The sequence below is a fragment of the Halichoeres trimaculatus genome, unplaced genomic scaffold, assembly GCF_033239565.1.
Source record: "Halichoeres trimaculatus isolate MK-OKI-2021-1 unplaced genomic scaffold, fHalTri1.1 fHalTri1_scaffold_18, whole genome shotgun sequence".
Lineage (NCBI taxonomy): Eukaryota > Metazoa > Chordata > Actinopteri > Labriformes > Labridae > Halichoeres > Halichoeres trimaculatus.
The window spans coordinates 20,288,115-20,307,965 of NW_027437196.1; the positions used below are offsets into that span (position 1 = coordinate 20,288,115).

Sequence of the window (19,851 nt, forward strand, 5' to 3'; positions counted from 1 at the left end):
TTCATGAGAGCTGTTTTACTGAAATATTCAGCCTTTATAGTCTAAGCACCATCACTATGAGAGATGGTGAGATAAGTTCTGCACGAAAAGGACCTCAAAGGTGACAGCAGAGAAGAAGAGGTCAGCCAAGGGAGTGTTTATGTTCCTGTGAGTCATTCAGAATATGTCATTCCCTTTATCAAGGCCCTCTTCAGTTCAATCAACCTGCTCGCTCTTAAAGGGATACTTAGGTTCTTTATAAAAAAGAGCTCCACCATCAGCTTCTGCAGATGGGGTCAGCTCTACCACCTTATTATATCAGGGGTCCTAAAAAAATAGCTGCAGAAGATTGGGGACCCTGTTGTGAGAATACTCTAACAGGCCAATCCAGATAATGACCAAAATGATAGAAAGAAAAGCTTCAGATACTTATTTTAGCTCATTTGTACAAACTAAGACTACCTGTGTGCACATATTGCTGTGTTACCTGAATGAATTTACTGCCACAAGAAAATCATCTCTGTGTGCGTGGTCTCATATCAGATTTAACCCTTGTTGATGTTTATGTTTCTAACAGTAATGGTTGACATTTGTGACTGTGAATATTTTTTGGTTTTGGAAGGTGATTTGTAACCCCATCCTTTAAGAAAAAAAAACAAAAAACACTGATTTAGATCAATTAAGACCGTCAAACTTTGGCTCTAATGTCCTCAGACCACGTAGCACTGATCAGCTGTTTGTGTCTGTGATGCACAACTAAACTCAGTTTTTGCCCAAAAAACTTTGAAAATTTGAAGCAGTCTCAACGTGATGGTCTGGACAGAGTGATGTGTGTAGTTTATCTCAGCTCTGTCTCCCCTTTAGAAGCTGGCACAGTGTATGCTGAAAAGCTACACATATGACGTGGACTAAACTTCTATTCTGCTTTTCTGCTTTTCTGATTGAACTTGTGAAAATTAAAGAAGTGGCAAAAACAGTGATGATCAGTGAGGTAGGGATTCTGGGTGGTAAGGGATGCAGACAGCAGATGTATGTGAGCTACTGGCATCCTTCTGATGATTGGTCCTTGAGTCTTATGTTGTCTTCATCAACGGTTTCTCATGAGAACCGAGCTGAGCTGGTTCCTCTGTGTACACAAAGACCTCATAAAACATCTCTTTAACTAAAACTGAACAAAACCTCTCCTTTAAGTTTAAATTTCTCCATGCTCTGTATTAATGTTCCTGTTTTAAGTTTCTCTTCATGGCTCTTTCTACCTGATCCCACCTGGCTCTCAGGTACAGATTTCAAAACACGCAAGCCCCAAGTCATTTCATGTTAGCATCATTGCTAAGGTTCAGTTTGTAACTGATTCAGACGTGAACACAGAGAGAACAGGCCTGTGGCTACACATGAAAAATCTGTGTGTCTGTGTGTGTGTGTGTGTGTGTGTGTGTGTGTGTGTGTGTGTGTGTGTGTGTGTGAGTGTGAGTGTGAGTGTGTGTGTGAGCCTCTTTCACAGCCATGGATTGATGCTGTCCCTGACTAACAGGATTCAGAGTTATTTAGATCCTCTCTGTGCGAATGTTTTACTCTCCGTGGTTTCTTTATGAACCGTTAACCTCTTACAGTCAGACGACTGTGATGTCATCATCACTCTCAGGCAAAGGTAAAGGTGTGTTGCTCTGTTTGCTGCAGTGAGAACGGCGTGGAGGATGAGGAGGATCTGTATGACTGTGTGTACGATGATGAAGATGGAGGAGAGATTTATGAAGACTTGATGAAGACAGAAGCCCTTCCTCCTCCGGTCAGTCCTCTACCTCTGCTCCTCACCTTACAACAATAACCTGGATTAAAGAGATATGGGTTATTAATAACATTGTCATCTTGTGCGTGCGTATGCATGCATATGTGTTTGTGTGTGTGTGTGTGTGTCTGAGAGCAGGCGTTTCAGAAGCAGGTAGAGACTGACATCAGGAGCTGCTGTCTGACAGAAATCAGACAGACGGAGGAGAAATACACAGAGACCCTGGAGTCTATAGAGAAGGTAAGAACACATTTAAAGAGGCCACGCCCCTAACCCCCCCTCTCTTTAACCCTTAGTCTGCTGTAAACAAAGCAGTACAGTTGTCATGAATAGAAACATGAGCTTTGGAGTTTTAGTACCAAGCTGTACTCTAGTGGACACTCAGTGAACTGAAAATGTTTGAGCTTTAGCATTAGCTTTATTTCCAACTCTGGAGGTTACATCTTGTGCTTCAGGCAGGAGAACAGTGGTGCGTCCTGCTCTAATGAAACACTGAAACCCATCAGCAGTCATTTTAAACTCTGATGTCTGTGAAATGAGCTTATCATCCTACATATGTCACTACATCTTAATAGTTCTCCATCCTCTGAGACCACGCTAACTATGTCCGACTGTGGAGTTAACTTTTCACACTGTCACGGCTCTACAAACTAATTCTGCCTCTTTATCACATAAAGTCAGGAAAACAGTGAGAGTTTTTGGGTTTAATGGAAAAAATAATGAGTTTTGTAACAAATCTGTCCCTGCTGATAGAAATGAGAGGGGGCATGGTTTTCCTGTGAAATGAGCAGAGGGTAAAGAGAGATCCCAGCAGAGAGAGTGGGGCAGGCCCCCCTCCTCTGCTGTCCTCCTCTTCTCCTGATATTCGCTCATGTCTGTAAAAAGCGCTCTGCAGATTTCCCCGTGGGCTCTCTCAGTAGACGGCTGTGGATATGAAGTGTTTGTGGACTGTAGTTTGTGCTGGCTCGCTCCGTGGAGACGTGGAGGTGACTGAGCGCAGAGAGGAAATCATTAAAGTCTGAAAATGAGATTATTGTGGTGACCCAGACGCTGCTGCTTGTTTCTGCTGACTGCAGCTCTTTGCTGCTCGCCTCTGTAATATCACAACTTATCTCACGATGACTTTCTCCCTCTTACTCCCTGCAGCACTTCATGGCACCACTCACCATGTTCCTCACCATGGCAGAGATGGAGAAGTTGTTTGTGAACATCCCGGTAGGTCTCTGTCTCTGAAAGCAGAGGATCAGCTTCCTGTCACGTGTCTTTATCTCTGGTTTTAAGTCCTGATGAGATGTTGAAAGGCCACAGGGGGAAAGATGTTTATACGTAACGTCCTGTCTGTCAGGATGAGCCTCAGCCTCACTGGTCAATGCTGATGCAGGTGTAAAAAAATATGTGCAATGGTGTAAGTTTCCTCAAACCTGGCAATCATGTCTGGTCTGTCATCACAATCCTCTGAAGAACTTCATGCTGTTGGATTCAAAGTCAAATCCTTACAATTTAGTCAGAACTTTGAAGCTGATTTTAGGTGTTGAGACCTTTAATTTCAGTCACAGCGTGCCATCCATCTTTTTTAACTTCCTCTGGCTGGGACACACCCTGCGGTCTGGAGCATGTGAACATGTTCAGCATAAATGTGAGAACATGGCGATCCAATTCGAACAGTCACAGGGTGTGAGACCACCTGCCAGTTACAACTAGAGGCTTTGAGATATTTGATAATCTGTCCTCAGATTTCTGTATTTTTAATAAATCTGAGGGCAGATGACGCTGGAGCATTGACTCTGAACCCAAAGACCCTCTGAAACACAAACTGTTTGACTGAAGTGTCCTCAAATAAACTGGTGTTTGAGCATAGGTTGGAAAACCAATAACACCATCAAAGTCATACTTAATACTGATTGATGTGATGTATCATTTGTAAGATGAAAACATGCTAACATGCTTCTCTGTCTTTTGCACCATTAATTGACAATATTTTTGTTTTTGCATCGTGGCATAACTTACATTAGCTTTACAGATGCTGTCTTATTTTCTACAAATCTGGTTCATGAAAGAAAATAAAAAACAGTGAATATATTTATCTCTTGAACCTTTAACAGATGGATGCTTGTCTTGCTGTGTTTCAGGAGCTGGTTAAAGTTCATAAATGTTTACTGCTTGAGATTCAGGAGTCAGTCCACAGCAGAAGTGCTCAGGACCTTTACCAAATCTTCATCACCTTCAAAGAGAGGTATACTATGGACTGTGTCTTCTTTTAGTGTGAAAGTACTCTTGAAGAGATAAGATTATAACCTCTTCTGTTAACGCTCATCTTCTCATTATTTTAAATCTCACAGTAATGACAGGTTTGTATGGGCTGATACTTCTATGGCTGGTTTATGTTGCAGGTTGTTGATCTACGGTAAATACTGCAGCCAGGTGGAGACGGCCATTGCCACTCTGGACTACATCTGTAAGGACAGAGAGGATGTCCGCATGAAGCTGGAGGTACAACAGGTTTCTGGGACAGTGAATGATCGTTCAGAGATTCAGACATTTAAGATCATTTCGTCAATCATTCAATCAATCAATCAATCAATCAATCAATCAATCAATCAATCAATCAATCAATCAATCCATCAATCCATCAGTCAATCAAATAGTGTCAAATCATGACAAACGACAAGACTCTTTCCAAAAGAAAAACATTAACAGGTCTAGATCCATTAATGTTAATAAATGTGTATTAGTAGAAGCCCAACATCAAGACATGATAAAGAGTCTCATCTTATCTCAACCCACCATGAATACAAAACTTTCCTCACACACAGTCTGTAGCTGGGCGTTGTGGAGATAGTTAAGGTGCAACTGTATGTATGTATGGTCAGTACTTACAATAGGACATTAAGATTAGAAGTTAGACTAACAGATAGAGGGGAACGATAAAGAAGAGCCCTATGTGTCAGTTTCCCCCAAACAGTCTAAACCTATAGCAGCAGAACTAAGAGCTGGTTCAGACCTGATCCAGCTCTAACTATAAGCTTTATCAAAAAGGAAAGTTTTAAGTCTACTCTCAAAAGTAGAGACTGTATCTGCCTCATAGACCTCAATCGGTGAGTGATTCCTAAGAAGAGGAGCCTGATAACTAAAGGATTGTCCCCCCGTACTACTTTTAGAGACCCTAGTTACGATGATCAGGCTTGTGTGCTGAGAACACAGTGACTTAGACAGATAATATGGGATGGCCTGTTGCTATTAAGAGCAGAAGGATGTGATGTTCAAGAGTGTTGAAAGCAGCACTAAGATTGAGCAAGACGGCACAAGAAAACCACCAATAGTAGATCGTTGGTCACTTTTAGCAGTGCAGTCTCAGTGCTAGATGGGCTCAGAACCTAGACTGAAAGACCTTAAAGTGACTGGTGCTCTGGAGAAACTCACAGAGCTAACTCGCGACAACTTTTTACAAGATTTTCGAAATAAAAGGGAGGTTTGATATCGGTCTGTAGTTGACCAAAGAGCCTGAATTAAGTGTAGGTTTCTTAAGAAGAGGCTCAATTTCAGTAGCTGTAAAAAGTTGGGGCACGTAGGCCGTCAGTAAGGACATATTAACTTATTAACTTAATAAAGAAGATCCGACCAAGGAAAAGACTTCCTTCAGCAGCCAAGCTCAGACGGGATCCAAAAGACAAGTCGATGGTTTGGCTGAAGCAACTGTTGAAACCAGTTCTGGAAAAGCAGTCCAAGACTATATTAGGTCCAAGTGCCGTTTCTGTGATTTCGCCATTGGCCAAAGTTCTACCGCACTTGAAAGTAACATGTTACTAATTTTATCTCTAATCTTTAATATCTGATCGTTAAAAAGAGTTACCAAGAAGTGATTTGACAGAAGAGGATTCTGCGGTAAGACTGCTAAGTTGACAGTTTCCAGACCGTGTGCCAGAACAAGATCCAAGGTGTGGTTAAAGTGATGAGATGGTTGGTTTACAGCCTGTGTGAAACAGAATGAATCCAGCATTGACATGAAGGCAATACAAAGACTTTCATCAACAACGTCCACATGAATATTAAAGTCACCAACAGTGTGGATTTTATCGGAAAGAAGGATGAGGTAACAAAAAAAAAGAGAAATCAGATAGAAATTGGCCCAGGAGGCTGGTAAACGATAGCAAATAAAAACTGGTTGTGCAGTTTACGCATCTAGATGCAAAAAACTAAGAATAAGACTTTTAAAAAAGCTAATGCCTAGTTTAGGTCCACTGCCAATATTAAAGCTAGAGTTAAAAATAGCTGCCATTCCCCTCCTTGGCCTGTGTCGTGAGGGGTGTGAATATTAAGGTGACTGGGAGGAGTGGACTCAATTAAACTAATATATTCCCCCTCACACAGCCAGGTTTCAGAAAACACATGACAGCAGTCAAAAAGCGCCCTCCAGTGTTAAAATGAGGTACTGCAGGTAAAAACAGTTCACAATCTTAACTCTGTTTCTGTGTGGGTTATATTAGACTGTGAGATTAGAGCTTATGGAAGTTTTCTTCTTCATCAGTCATTGTCTTTGCTCACTTGTAAGTAATTTATTTTATATAAAGTAATAACTGAGGAGGTAACAGTTTGATTTCTCTTCCAGGAGTGTTCAAAAAGAGCTAACTACGGGAAGTTCACTTTGAGAGATCTGCTGGTGGTTCCTATGCAGCGAGTCTTAAAGTATCACCTCCTCCTGCAGGTAAACCTACAACCTTTCTTCCTCCTACAGTTTGTGTCCTGCTGTTTTCAGAAACAGAACAGATACAGGGCGTCTCAGCCCTAAAATTCAAAAGGATTAATCTGTTTTTGACTTACTCATCAAAAGAAGTCTGAATCATTGTCCCCTAAAGCGGCTGCAACATGAAAGTGTTTCTGGTTTATTGTGGCGTGGAAACATATTCTTGACTAATCCAATGTTCTGTGAAACTGTAACATCCTTCACATAAAATACCATCACCTCGAATTTAAAACTGTATTTCTTTTAATGCCTATTTGAAGAAGCAGTATGATTATCTGTTGATGTGTGTAAAGTCCAGATTGAATTAACTGATGACTGTCTGTGCATCAGAGGCTCACTCAGAGGCTTCTGACCACTAGATGGTGCTGTTGGTCATGTTTCCCTTCAAGCTCCTCCTTCAGGATCTCAAACTCCTCTCAGTTTATGTCTATGTGGCTTCTGTGTGACTCTTTGCATAAACTGACCCGCATGTGAGAATAATCTGCTCGAGACAATCACAGTGTACGAGAAAAAAAGAGATAAAGAAAGACAAGAATCAGGGATGAAGACTGACGTGTTCCACCTCAATACTTCTTTGTCTTCAGAAAAACCTGTGTAATAAAATCAGGTCCGACTCATTAGAGAGAGACAACAGCTTGTGTGAAACTCCAAAAAAAGTCGTCATCATTTAAAATCTTCTTGAAGTATCACTGAAAAAGGCACTGCATCAATGCACGCCTTTTTTTTCTCTGCTGCTTAGACTTACGTGTCATTTGTTATTTGAGACTTTGCTGGTTAAATCCTTTATAATATCCATCATAAGCTCACAGCTAAAATCATGTAGAGGAGTGAGGCTGGGCCTGCAATGCATCTTGGGACATGTACGCAATGTCTGCACGCAGCAGGACCCAGCTTTCTCTGAGTCATTTACTGTCAACACTGACCAGGTATCCTCAGAGACCTATGATCCCTGAGAACAGTGTCAGTAAGTAAAGCCTCCTCTGGGTTTCTCCCCCACACCACAGCCTCAAACGTGATGTCACTTCCCCGCTTTCTGCTCCTTCTTTGTCTCTTTTTTTGTCATCCATCTTCCTCTGTTTCTTCTTCACTGCCTCTGCTCATCGTTTCTCTACACGGAGACATGATTCGCTCAGACTCCATCATGTATCTGAGGTGCAGCAGCTTCAGATAAACAGAACTCTGCTGATAATAACGTCCAGGTTGAGCTTGACTGACACCAGGGATTTAAACAGCACTGAGCAGACGTATATATCTCCCTTAGAGGCTCTGCGTGTGTGTGTGTGTGTGTGTGTGTGTGTGTGTGTGTGTGTGTGTGTGTGTGTGTGTGTGTGTGTGTGTGTGTGTGTGTGTGTGTGTGTGTGTGTGTGTGTGTGTGTGTGTGTGTGTGTGTGTGTGTGTGTGTGTAGGTGTGTGTGAAGGACATGCATGGCATCTCTCCTTATCCTGCCCTGCTCAGGTCTAGATGTCTTGTTTACGCTGCAGCCTCGACACTGGCAACCAATTTACAAGATACACACTCCATCACACAGAAACACACTACAGATAACTACCCCCACACCCCGATCACACACACACACACACACATTCACAAACACACACCCCTCACACACAGTGTATCAGATTTATTTCAGGTCAGGATTTGTTTCGCAGTTTTCACTTCATATCTGGAGCAGAGGCATTTCTCTTTCTCTCGTGTGTCTCAGCAACGTGATAACAGCCTTCATGAATTTTTACATGTTTGTCGGCTCACAGATAACCTTTCTTTTCTTTTTTCAATTACTTTTTCTGGGATTAAATAAAAAATAGAATAACATTGTTATTGTTGAGGCTGTGCAGATTTCTAGCCGTCAGGAAAACATGGCACACAAACACACTAGGGTTTGAAAACATGCGGTTCTTTCTCTGTGGCTCTGATCTTTCCTACAAGGCCTGCTAGTTTTCTAATGTCCAGCAGTGTGCACTTCCAAAAACAAATCATAAAGTTAAGTATTGAAAGAATTTTTCAATAAACAGGAATCAGAATCATCATGGTACACTATAACACTTTACAATACAATAAGGCGGATGATATGATGTGATGCAAAATGATATGATCCAAGATACAAAGTCATAATCTAAAGTATGACACGATGTGATTGCATGCAATGTAATGCAATAGGATAGGTTATGATACCATATGATCATTTACAATACAAAGTGATCTGACATATGATGTTACACTGAGATCTGATGCAGTATTATATTATGGGATGTACGACTACGTGATATGATACTAAATGCAGTACGATCCAATACACTCTGTTGTGCGCCCAGATTAAGCTGTCAGTGACTTATGTTTTTTAATTTTCCTTCTTTTTTCGTCTAACAGGAGCTGGTGAAACACACTCATGATTCCACTGACAAGAGTAACCTGAGGACGGCTTTGGATGCCATGAAGGTAAGACAACAGCTCATGCAGGTATTTTAGGATGTCACAGAAAAGAATATGATGAAAGAGAAGAAATGATACAAAATGGAAAATGATAGAATGATACAGAACAAAATGCAAAAGAATGGAATCAACTTTATTTGTTCAGGGTTGCGAAGTCCTGGGAATTTTCCAAGTTGTAAACTTGAATGAATATAGGCATAAATATTTTCCGTAGCTAGCCTTTAAAATTTATAGAAGTTTTAATTTAGCATTTGCTTTTTTACTCTTTAAGTGTCCATTACTTAATGTGAGACCATACAATCAAATCTATTTACCTCAGTACATCATCAAAACTTACCTTGACAAGAATTCTAGACTCCAAATCCAGAGTTGTGGTCTCAATGGAAATGCTGTAAGTTAGTTAAGTATAGGGATGGGTACCGAATTAGGTACTTTTATAGGTACCAACTGTCAAAAGTACTGGGTACCGATTCATGTAAAATCAAAAGGTACCATGTTTAGCTACCTAAATGCGACTGTGAGGGAGTGGAAGAGTAGGTGATTTTCCATGCTGGACATGAACACAGCATTGCAAGGTTACACACTAAAGAATAAATATGTTAAATTGAAAAAAACCTTTACACTTTATTGTTAAACAAACTGATATTTTTTACCACATAAACACAAAAAAGTAAAGAAAATTAGTACCGTTAAGTACAGATACCGGTTGCCAGGTACCTTTCCTTGGTACCGTATTATTTCACATGTGAAAGGTACCCATCCCTAGTGAAGTAGTGATTGATGCTGATCAAATGTGCTTGAAATTATTTGCACATGTGATTCATGGTACACATCAAGTTTTTACAACCAAGAACATATTTGAAAACCTTGTTGAAGTTGATAAGAAGAAAAAAATTCTGAATTTCCAAGCCAAAATTTCCTGGTAATTAATTTTTAGAAAAATTCATGTAAGTAAGAACAACAAAAACCTGAAAATTTAACCCTGAAGTTAAATTTCCATGGAAATTTTCAGGAAACTATCCTGAAATTTTTCAGCCCAAGTCCACGGTGTGAACGAGTGTCTCCAGCTTCAAAAGCAATTAAACGGTTTATTATTTTAAGAATTAAATGATGTAGGTTTAGGTTTCAATTTGAGAATGTAATATGCTAATAGCTCTCGATAATAGTATTTTCTGAATATGTTCAGTGGCTCGCAATAGTCTCATCTGCAGACCTGATGAAGCAGTTAAAACTAGGAGTACAATGACAGGGATGTGACTCCTGTATTTAACAGGATCATTTAAGTTAATTATTCATGATTTTTGTTTTTACTTTGGGTTATAACCTTTGTAAAAATGTTTATTTGGTTTGAAATGAAGTGCAATTATATTTTGTTATTGAAATGTAATTTACTACCATCCCTGTCATATTCCTGCCACACTACTTTTAATGTCTTGAAGGAGATGATGAGAAATTTCACACAACTGCAGATTACTGAAGTTCACATTTAACTCCTTGAATGAATGAATCCTCCATGGAACAAAGCTTTTAAAAGCCCTGAAGAGTTTGTTGCTCTGAGAGTGTCTTTTTCACTGAGGTCAGTTTAAGCTTTTCAGTTTAATATCTGTGTCTCAGTGGAGCACGGCTCAGTCTTGGAAAGAGAGTAAAGGAGGAGAGAACTGACACACATGAATCTTTTTTATGTATGAAAGAGAAACTGTTTAAATGTTGAGACTCGTTGGATGAAGTTTCCACAGAGACTTTTTACTCCTCCTCCTCTGCAGGACTTGGCTCAATATGTGAACGAGGTAAAGAGGGACAACGAGACGCTACGAGAAATTGATCAGTATCAGAAATCTATTGAAAACCTGGTGAGCCTTCATGTTTTCGCTACACAACAAATATCAAAAGTCGTGCTTTGAAAATGTTTCGCAAGCAATCTTCCCTCGTGTTTTTTCTCGCAGAATCAGCCTTTGAGTAACTACGGCAGACCCAAAGGTGACGGGGAGGTACGGGTGGCCTCGGTGGACAGACGGGCCAAACAGGACAGGTGAGGTGTCAGGGTGACAGAGTGAGTGACAGCCGAGGTTTTCAGGGCTGGAACAGAGCCAGAGTTTGTGTAACAGTTTGAAACTAAACCTGTGTGTCCTGATGGTGAAGGACATCTTTCTCAGTCTGTAAACTTAGTCTGCCCTTCTTCTGAGGATTATGTTTGTTTCCTGTTTGATGAGATGTCTGCTCAGTTTTGGATAAACAGGTAGTAAAAGCTTCAGGTGATCTGGCTCTGCGTACGAGTCACAGAATCTTTACCAACATGCAGTCGCTGTCTGTCTGTGACAAGGTCAAAATAAAGCCAATCTCAGATATGAAGATCTTTCTTTTTCTCATACTGAGCTGATCCATGTTACAACATTAAAATGATTTAACAATAATACCGCTTTAATCAGTCTTTTTAAGGGCCACTCCTAAACCAAAACCAGTGTTATCAAATTCTCCTGATCCTTTTTTTTTTGACACAGAGGATATACCGGTAGTTTAAGTTGGCCTGATGGCAGTTTATTTGAATGGTAAGAGATTTGGAGATCTGGTGTTTTTAGGCAGCTCCTTTAGACTGCCTCTTCTGAGGATCCTTTCAGTGACAATGAGCTGTTGACCTTTGACCCCCGCAGACACATTTTCCTGTTCGACGCAGCGGTGATTGTCTGTAAACGGCGAGGAGATGTCTACGAGATGAAGGAGGTGATTGACCTGCACCTCTTCAAGATCACCAACAATCCCACGTCAGACAAGGAAAATAGAAAGGTCAGCACACTCTCACACACTTACACAAACACACACATGCAGACATGCACACACATACTGACTCTGTCTCTTTATGTAGATGCAAACTCTCTTTTGTTAAGGAGTTGTGCTCAATCATAGGTGCTGTACCGCAGTATGATTTAAAATGGGGTATAGGAACTGACTACCTGCAGGAGACAGACACTAGTGGGTACCCAGGAAATTTCAGGTTTTAATGTCTCTGCAGATTTTAATGCTGTGTTCTGAAGTCGTATGTGTGGACATTTTGACAGCTTGAGTAATGTCTCTGTGTCCACGCTAACTGAGCATCCTCACGGACCTGTCCTCGTCACACTCAGCTGTCTGTCAGTGTTTATTTCTCTGACTTAAATGAATGTTCGCAGTCTGACCTGTGCGAGTGAAACCACTACAGGAAAGATGCAGCACATCTTCTTTGCAGGTGCTGGTGAACCTCAGTCATGTTTGCCATGACAGAGATAAATCATACCGTCATATTAATTCATATTTAGTGAGTGAAACTAAGTCTTATGTACATCACTTGTCTGCAGCATTTCTGGGAGGATTCGTGTTTTTAAAGTTTCAGATTTGGCCTTCACCTTGAGGAGGATATTGGCACGTCTCTCCGTCATTTCTGTGTTTTGGCAGCAGCACGTTTCTTTGTGAGCAGTTCTCTCTCAGTTCCAGAAGATTTACTCAGATTCAGCGCTGGCGAGCACACAGACAGGATGTTTTCTTTCCTCTTTTCTTTCACTCGCTGAAAAATTAGCCTCAATAACACGAAGCTCACACATCGCCTCTCCTGCCAGAGTTACAAACAACATTATTTTCTCTCATTTAAATTGAGAAATATGAAAGACTGTGAGAAAAATGAGTCTATTTAACCACGAAACATGTCCAATCTGATCTGACAGCCAGATGGTTTGTGTTCACAGCAAAGTCCTCTTATTGAAGAAACAACAGACACATCTGCAGTGTTTAGCAATGAACACACCAAGACTTGACAAGCACTCGTCACACACTTTAGAGGACAGGTCTGATATCTCTGGATGTTTGCTCTGTTTTCAGTCTAATTGTTTTTCAACATTTTTGGATTGAAACAGACCTTTTTCTGTGAAAAATATGTCTTTATAAGGAGAAAGATACAGTGGCTGGTAGGTATCAGACGATTTGAAAATTGAAAATGCTTTGCAAAAGAAAGAAAACACAAGCACACCAACAAAAAATATAAAGTCTAAAACTAAAACACAAGTAAGGAAGTACAGCACAACTCAAGTTAAAAGAGATCGACCTTAGCTGTTTTCTAACGGACCCAAAAAAGTTGTGAATGTAAGTGAAACTGTTTTCTTTTTGCAACTTGTGCTACAAAATATACGCCAACCGGCAACTTTATTAGGTACACCTTGCTAGTACCAGGTTGGACCCCTTTTGCCTCTAGAACTGCCTTAATCCTTGGTGGCATAGATTCAACAAGGTACTGTAAACATTCCTCAGAGAGTTTGGTCCATATTGACATGATAGCATCACACAGTTGCTGCAGATTTGTCGGCTGAACATCCATGATGAGAATCTCCCGTTCCACCACATCCCAAAGGTGCTCTATTGGACTGAGATCTGGGGACTGTGGAGGACATTTGAGTACAGTGAACTCAGTGTCATTTTTATGAAACCAGTCTGAGATGATTCCAGCTTTATGACAAGGAACGTTATCCTGCTGGAAGTAGCCGTCAGAAGATGGGTACACTGTGCTCATAAAGGGATGGACATGGTCAGCAACAATACTCAGGTAGGCTGTGGACTTTAAACCATGCTCAGTTGGTACTAAGGGGTCCAAAGTGAGCCAAGAAAATATCCCCCACACCATTACACCACCACCAGCCTGAACCGTTGATACAGGGCAGGATGGATCCATGCTTTCATGTTGTTGACACCAAATTCTGACCCGACTAGCCGAATGTGGAGCAGAAATCCAGACTCATCAGACCAGGCAACGTTTTTCAATCTTCTACTGTCCAATTTTGGTGAGCCTGTGTGAATTGTAGCCTCAGTTTCCTGTTCTTAGCTGACAGGAGGGTCACCCTGCCTCAAGGTTGGACATGTTGTGCGTTCAGAGATGCTCTTCTGCAGACCTCAGTTGTAACCAGTGGTTATTTGAGTTACCGTTGCCTTTCTATCAGCTCCAACCAGTCTGTCCATCCTCCTCTGACCTCTGGCATCAACAAGGCATTTTGTCCAACAGAACTTTAAACTCACTGGATATTTTCTCTTTTTGGGACCATTCTCTGTTAACCCTAGAGATGGTTGTGTGTGAAAATCTCAGTAGATCAGCAGTTTCTGAAATACTCAGACCAGCCCGTCTGGCACCAACAACCATGCCACGTTCAGAGTCTTTTAAATCACCTTTCTTCCCCATTCTGATGCTCAGTTTGAACTGCAGCAGATCGTCTTGACCATGTCTTCATGCCTAAATGCATTGAGTTGCTGCCATGTGATTGGCTGATTAGAAATATGCATTGACCAGAAGTTGGACAGGTGTGTCTAATAAAGTGGCCAGTGAGTGAATAGCTATAATGTTATGGTCTTACTAATTATTCAAGCTAAATAAGAGTTTTAAGTTTTATCATAGCTGAAGTTAAAAAAAACTTGTTTTACTTACTTTCACAACTTTTCTGTGTTTGCTGGGATAAATTTTCATTGGAAAACCACTAAAGCTGACCTCTTTTAACTTCCATTGTGGCTGTTCTTCCATTATGTTGTTTTGCTTGCCTTGGTGTTTTTTCTTGTTTCCTTGTTTCTTTTTCCAAAACATTTTTAATTTGCAAATCTTCTGACACCTACTGGCCACCTACTCTACCATTGTAGAAACAGCTCAAAGCCACCAAACTCCATCAACAGAAAAAGTTATTTTACTTCACAGAGAGCAGGAGTTGTTGGTCTGCCAGTATGAATACAGTATGTTCAGTTTATACAAAAAAACAACAACAAAAGTTCTCAAAATATTCTCCAAGAGTGGTCAAACTTTTGTTTTTGTTTGATGAGAAATGTGAGTTTGAGGTTATAAACTGACACATCTTGTTTGTATGATTACAGGAGGAGCAAAACTTTGACGTATTAGTTTAACTGCGAGGAACATTAAGTTCAGTCACAGTTACAGAAAAGGAAGGAGATTTACACGAGGACGTTCATCAATACAGACACAACTGCAGATACTCACCAGCTGGAAGAATTTATTCAAGAAGCTCTCCCACTATGAACAAAGCTCCTTAAAATGTTCAGGGTGAGCACAAACAGCTGAAAGTTTCACCTTGATTTTACACAGAGTTTCTTCCCTCCTGTGAGAATAACCGTGTTAATTTCAGTTGAGCCAGTGTGAGAATGCAGCAGCAGGTTTGTAAAATTCAGCATAAGCAAACGAGTGGGATGAAGTTATGTTTGTGCCGTGTGGCTGGAGCAAACTCTGAAGAGCTACATGTAAGAGGATGAATAAAAAGTTAAAGGGCAAGGCTAGAGGAGAATCAGTCTAAGGACAAGAGCAGTGAAGATGTGTGCTCATCCGTCTGTTTTGTAGCATCCTGATGTGAACAGTTTGGGTGTACAGTTGTGTGAAAAAAAAAATCTGAGCAACCAGAAAACTTTTAGTGGAAGTCAAACTTTTTAGCTCTCATGGAAGACCCTGCAGCCATTACAGCCTGTTTCACTGCTGCAGGCTGCAGGGTTTTGTCAGGGACAATCCCATCAGTCATTCAGACTCTAAAATGTGTGTGACAACTATCCAGGTTTAAACTCACAATATGTTTCAAATCTGATTTTAAACACCTTTAGAAGTATTTCACTAGGGACACAGGTTAAGTTCGTCACAGAGATTGCTGTGTAACGCCTCTGTGACTGTTGTACAGAGACGTGACAGTAATAGCATAACATATCACTGAACATGCTGTTAAACACAAAGAACAAATCAAGCTCCTTTATTACAGCTGAGCAGCTCTAATGGCAGCACGTCGAGCGCTGTTGAGTCCATTATTGCCTCTTTATGACTGAGTCAGCAAAGCTTCACAACCACAGTGGACTCCTGACAAACCAATTAACAGAGTTAGTGCAGCGTAATGAGCAGCCATAACCATTCATCAGACAAACACAGGTTCATAAACGTGAGCAGAAACTCGCTCTGCAGACCTACAGCTGGCTCTGACGCCTCAGACCGGCTGTGAGAGGAGCAACAGGCAGAGAGATCTCCACTTCAAAACACACCAACAACTGAATAATGAAGAGACAGAGAGAGAGGGAGTGTGTGTTTAATAATTTGGTGCATGCTTGTTTCAGCTCATGTTTCACTTTGTCTCCTTCATTTAGCAGCACAACACTAAAACTGTGTCAGACTACAGCAGCGTGCCTCCTCCCAGATGGTGTTATCATTAAACCACACACACACACACCGAACACACACACACACACACAGTCTGAACACTAAGTGCTAGGCAGTGAAAATATTGCCTGTCACAATGAGGAGTGATTGTTGAGGCGTGTCAGGAAACAGCGATTTGTGTAATAATGATGTTGCTAACAGCAGACATTAGTGGGCTCAGAGACACACACTGTGTGCTACCTGAGTGTGTGTGTGTGTGTGTGTGTTACCTCTGACATTATGGTCTGACGATGTGCATGTTTGATGACGTTAATGCTGAAGGTGTCAGTGTGAGTCTGGGGGACACAGAGATAAGAAGAGTTAGCTTTCTAAAAAGCATTTCCTCACAGTCACACAGAGGAGAAACCAAATTAGCTCGCAGTGTTTACAGTGCTTTCTGGGAGTTTTACTCTCAATATTAATGTAACAAAGAGAGTGTTGTTTCTTTTCAGTGGGGCGGTTACATATTTAGTGACTGTGGAGAGGAGAAGTTTATGACTGTTTCTGTTCCTGTTGTTCAGAGTATGTTAATGCAGAAATCTGCAGCAGCAGGATACAAGTCTATCATATTAAAATAAGGAGGGATTCTACGTCACAGCTTGTTTTCTGCTCTGAAAACGTCCAGTAAACTTTCAGCTCTTGTGTAATGGTGATGATTCTTTGGGATGATAACTGGCACAGTGACAGCCTGAGCTCAGAGAGGATTCACTTTATTTTAAGAAGATCAACAAGTTCCCTTCCACTCCTGGGTGTGAGAATCTTTCTAAAGGTAAACTGAGCTAAAGGAGCTAAACTGACAGAGAGAAAGAAAGACAGACTCCTGCTCTTCTTTACAAATTGGTTTCTGGAGACGTCTTTCAGAGCGTTTGTCTCTGTGTCCACTGGGACTGCGTCTGTGGAGCTGCTTCTCTTTTCTCTTTGCTTTCATGGAATATACGAGTTTGTCTGACAGAGCTGTGAGCTCGGTGTGTTGTCAGCCTTCAGAACGGAGCGCTACGAGTTCAAAACCACAACCAGGAGCCAGAAAAAGTTCATCTCAGGAGCATCTGTTTGTGTTGCTGTCTATGAAACACATACACACTGACACACTCACATGTTCACACAGAGGCTAACGGGCTAATAGCTAGCCTTTGAAGTGCTAATGTCAGATGATTACAGGCTTGCTCGCTGCCCCGTCTGTGCATGCTGTCTGACGCCCTGTAGATATACAGCTCTGCTTCCTCCTCATCCTCATGCTCTTCCTCTCTGTTTAGTCTCTGTGTGTCCACTCTGCAGCCCTCCAACCCTTCATTCTGTCTGCCTGCTCCCCTCAGGCCTCCCTCTTTCATTTAGCATCTCTTTGTCTCCATCTGTCTCCCCGCATCCTGTCTCCTCCAGCGCTCGCCTTCTCCTGCTGCATCACACAGAAAACCTTCACTTTATTCACCATCACTCGGTTATGATCTAAAGAAGTGTGTGTGTGTGTGTGTGTGTGTGTGTGTGTGTGTGTGTGTGTGTGTGTGTGTGTGTGTGTGTGTGTGTGTGTGTGTGTGTGTGTGTGTGTGTTTCTTCTCTCCTGCTGCAGTGGTCCTATGGATTCTACCTCACTCACAACCAGGGCCAGAGCGGCTTCGAGTTCTTCTTTAAGACCAAAGAGCTGAAGAAGAAGTGGCTGGAGCAGTTCGGCATGGCCATGTGAGTGTGCTCTGTCTCTAAATGTGTCAGTGTGTTCATGCATGACCGTGTGATAACAGTGTGTGTCTTTGTCTTGGCATCAAAGGATGCACACGCGGCTCGTCCTGTTTTTCGAGTCGAGCTGCTGGATGATTTACGAGTGACGCTGAGACAGACAGATGAGCAGATTATCACACTCTGACTGAAGGGAGGCAGATGAACAGCTTTGTCATGTCTGAGGCTCAAACCTGCTTTGTTTTGTCTCTGAGTTTATCAATAGCTGGTCCTCCAGTACTTTAAACATGCTCACCCTCATCTCACGCTCATACCCTTAAAACAGAGACTACTTCAGGAGGGGACCGTCAGTATTGACCTTAAAGGTCCCATATTATGCTCCTTTTCTGCAGTTTAATATGGATCATTGATGTCTTCATGAAATGGTAGTAACATGTTTTGGTCCAAAAAGCCAATAAATCAAGCACAGCAGCATTGTTTCCAGGCTCTCATAGCCCCTCTGTTCAGAACGGTCTGATTTAGTGGGCGTGACCTTCATATGTAAATGAGCCACCGCTGATACCACCCCACTCTTCTGCATCACTGAGAGCGGCGCCACGAGCTCCAAGTGCACAATGTTTAGAAAACAGCGAAGCTCGTTTACCATAACATTACAGGCTAAAACAACAGGCTAACTGCAGCTAAAGTTAGCATCCTGAAGCTAACACAGAGACAGGGGGGACACTGAGGAGCACAGCACACAGCATTCCAGGGTCAGAGGTTTGTTGGTGGATGGTTGGTAATGTGCCTGGATTCAGGACCAGTCTATTCACTAGCCCTCTGTTGTACTGTCCAAAGTTGGAAAAGCAGTCGGCCGCGAAGTGACTAGCACACACATGCACAGTTTTACTGAGTGTAGCTCGCACATTTCCTTAATAAATGAACTCTAGCCACTTAGTCTTGTCTTCTTCTGAGATATGAAGCTTGTGCATGGAACTATGTGGCTGTTTACAGAGGTTTCTCTCCAGCAGAGGGGAGAGGAGTTGGTGGGGAGGGGGTTCGAGGGTATCTGCTCTGGTGGACCAATCAGGTCAGACTTACTCCTGATTAGTCAGAAAAGGGAATCGCTGACGTCAGCAAATCCCCAAAATCCAAACAGCTCGTTTTAGGTCAGGATTTTACATTCACAAGCACTACTTAGCACAGGTTTTGTCATTAAATATCACATTTTGTGGACTGGGAGGAAAGCCAAAGACCCACAAATTTCACCAAAAGACTTAATAAAGTGATTTATGCATAATATGGGACCTTAAAACTGTATGAAACATGGACGTAGCCTATCATGGGAGCAGCCAATGCTGAACCCAAGCCAGCCAGGTCCTTATATGGGTCACAATTATAAATTTAAGTTAAATAAAAAAATAATGAATAATAAAAAGTGTTCCCCCTTTGCAGTGAGAGCCGATAGAGCGAAGAGCTACTCTGATTTCTGGTCTTTCTGCAGCCGGCCTCAAGAGTACACTCAAGGAACTGGGGTTTTTTAAAAGTGTTTTTGTGGGCTGTTTTTTTGTCAGAGCCTTTAAGTCAGAGAAGAGGACAGTGGAGGTCACAGGAAATAGGGTGAGAGTCGGGAGTGACATGAAGGGTAGAGACCAGCCTCATGGGGGCGTGACCTGAATTGCTTGGCTATCTGCTCCTAAGAATTGCAGTTTGTAACACGTCTGTATCAGCTTCATATTTTCCGACCACAGGGTCCCGCTTAGTTTAAGCTAAGGCATTTAAACACTGTTGACTAGAAAAGGTTTGGAGCTCAGCATCTTTCCCAAGGATACCTTAACTGCCGACCGCTGATAAACATTACTTTTTGTTTGATGCCACTAAAAATTTACTGATCCAGTTTAGCACCACTCTTTGGAAGTACTTGTGTGGAATTCACCTGTAGAAAGAGGAAGAAGAAGAAGAAAGAGGTTGTTGTGAGCAATAGCTGATATGTATTACTTAATATACTTTCTGCACACTGAGGCATTAAAACAGTAATAAATAAAGTCAGAGGACACAGACTGAGAGTGAACAAAGCAAACAGGAGT

General features: G+C 41.6%; 1 protein-coding gene across 2 annotated transcripts in view; it reads left to right on the forward strand.

Annotated features, from left to right (window-relative positions):
- vav3 (vav guanine nucleotide exchange factor 3) overlaps positions 1-19,851 on the forward strand; it is a 149,456-nt gene that overhangs the window by 97,283 nt on the left and 32,322 nt on the right. For both annotated transcript variants that reach the window (XM_074693155.1, XM_074693156.1), the window contains exons 5-15: positions 1,657-1,765; positions 1,904-2,005; positions 2,912-2,980; positions 3,895-3,998; positions 4,156-4,255; positions 6,372-6,467; positions 8,875-8,943; positions 10,701-10,787; positions 10,881-10,966; positions 11,586-11,718; positions 17,682-17,791. In XM_074693155.1, coding sequence (XP_074549256.1) covers positions 1,657-1,765; positions 1,904-2,005; positions 2,912-2,980; positions 3,895-3,998; positions 4,156-4,255; positions 6,372-6,467; positions 8,875-8,943; positions 10,701-10,787; positions 10,881-10,966; positions 11,586-11,718; positions 17,682-17,791 — 1,065 coding nt within the window. The remainder of the gene's footprint in view (positions 1-1,656; positions 1,766-1,903; positions 2,006-2,911; positions 2,981-3,894; positions 3,999-4,155; positions 4,256-6,371; positions 6,468-8,874; positions 8,944-10,700; positions 10,788-10,880; positions 10,967-11,585; positions 11,719-17,681; positions 17,792-19,851) is intronic.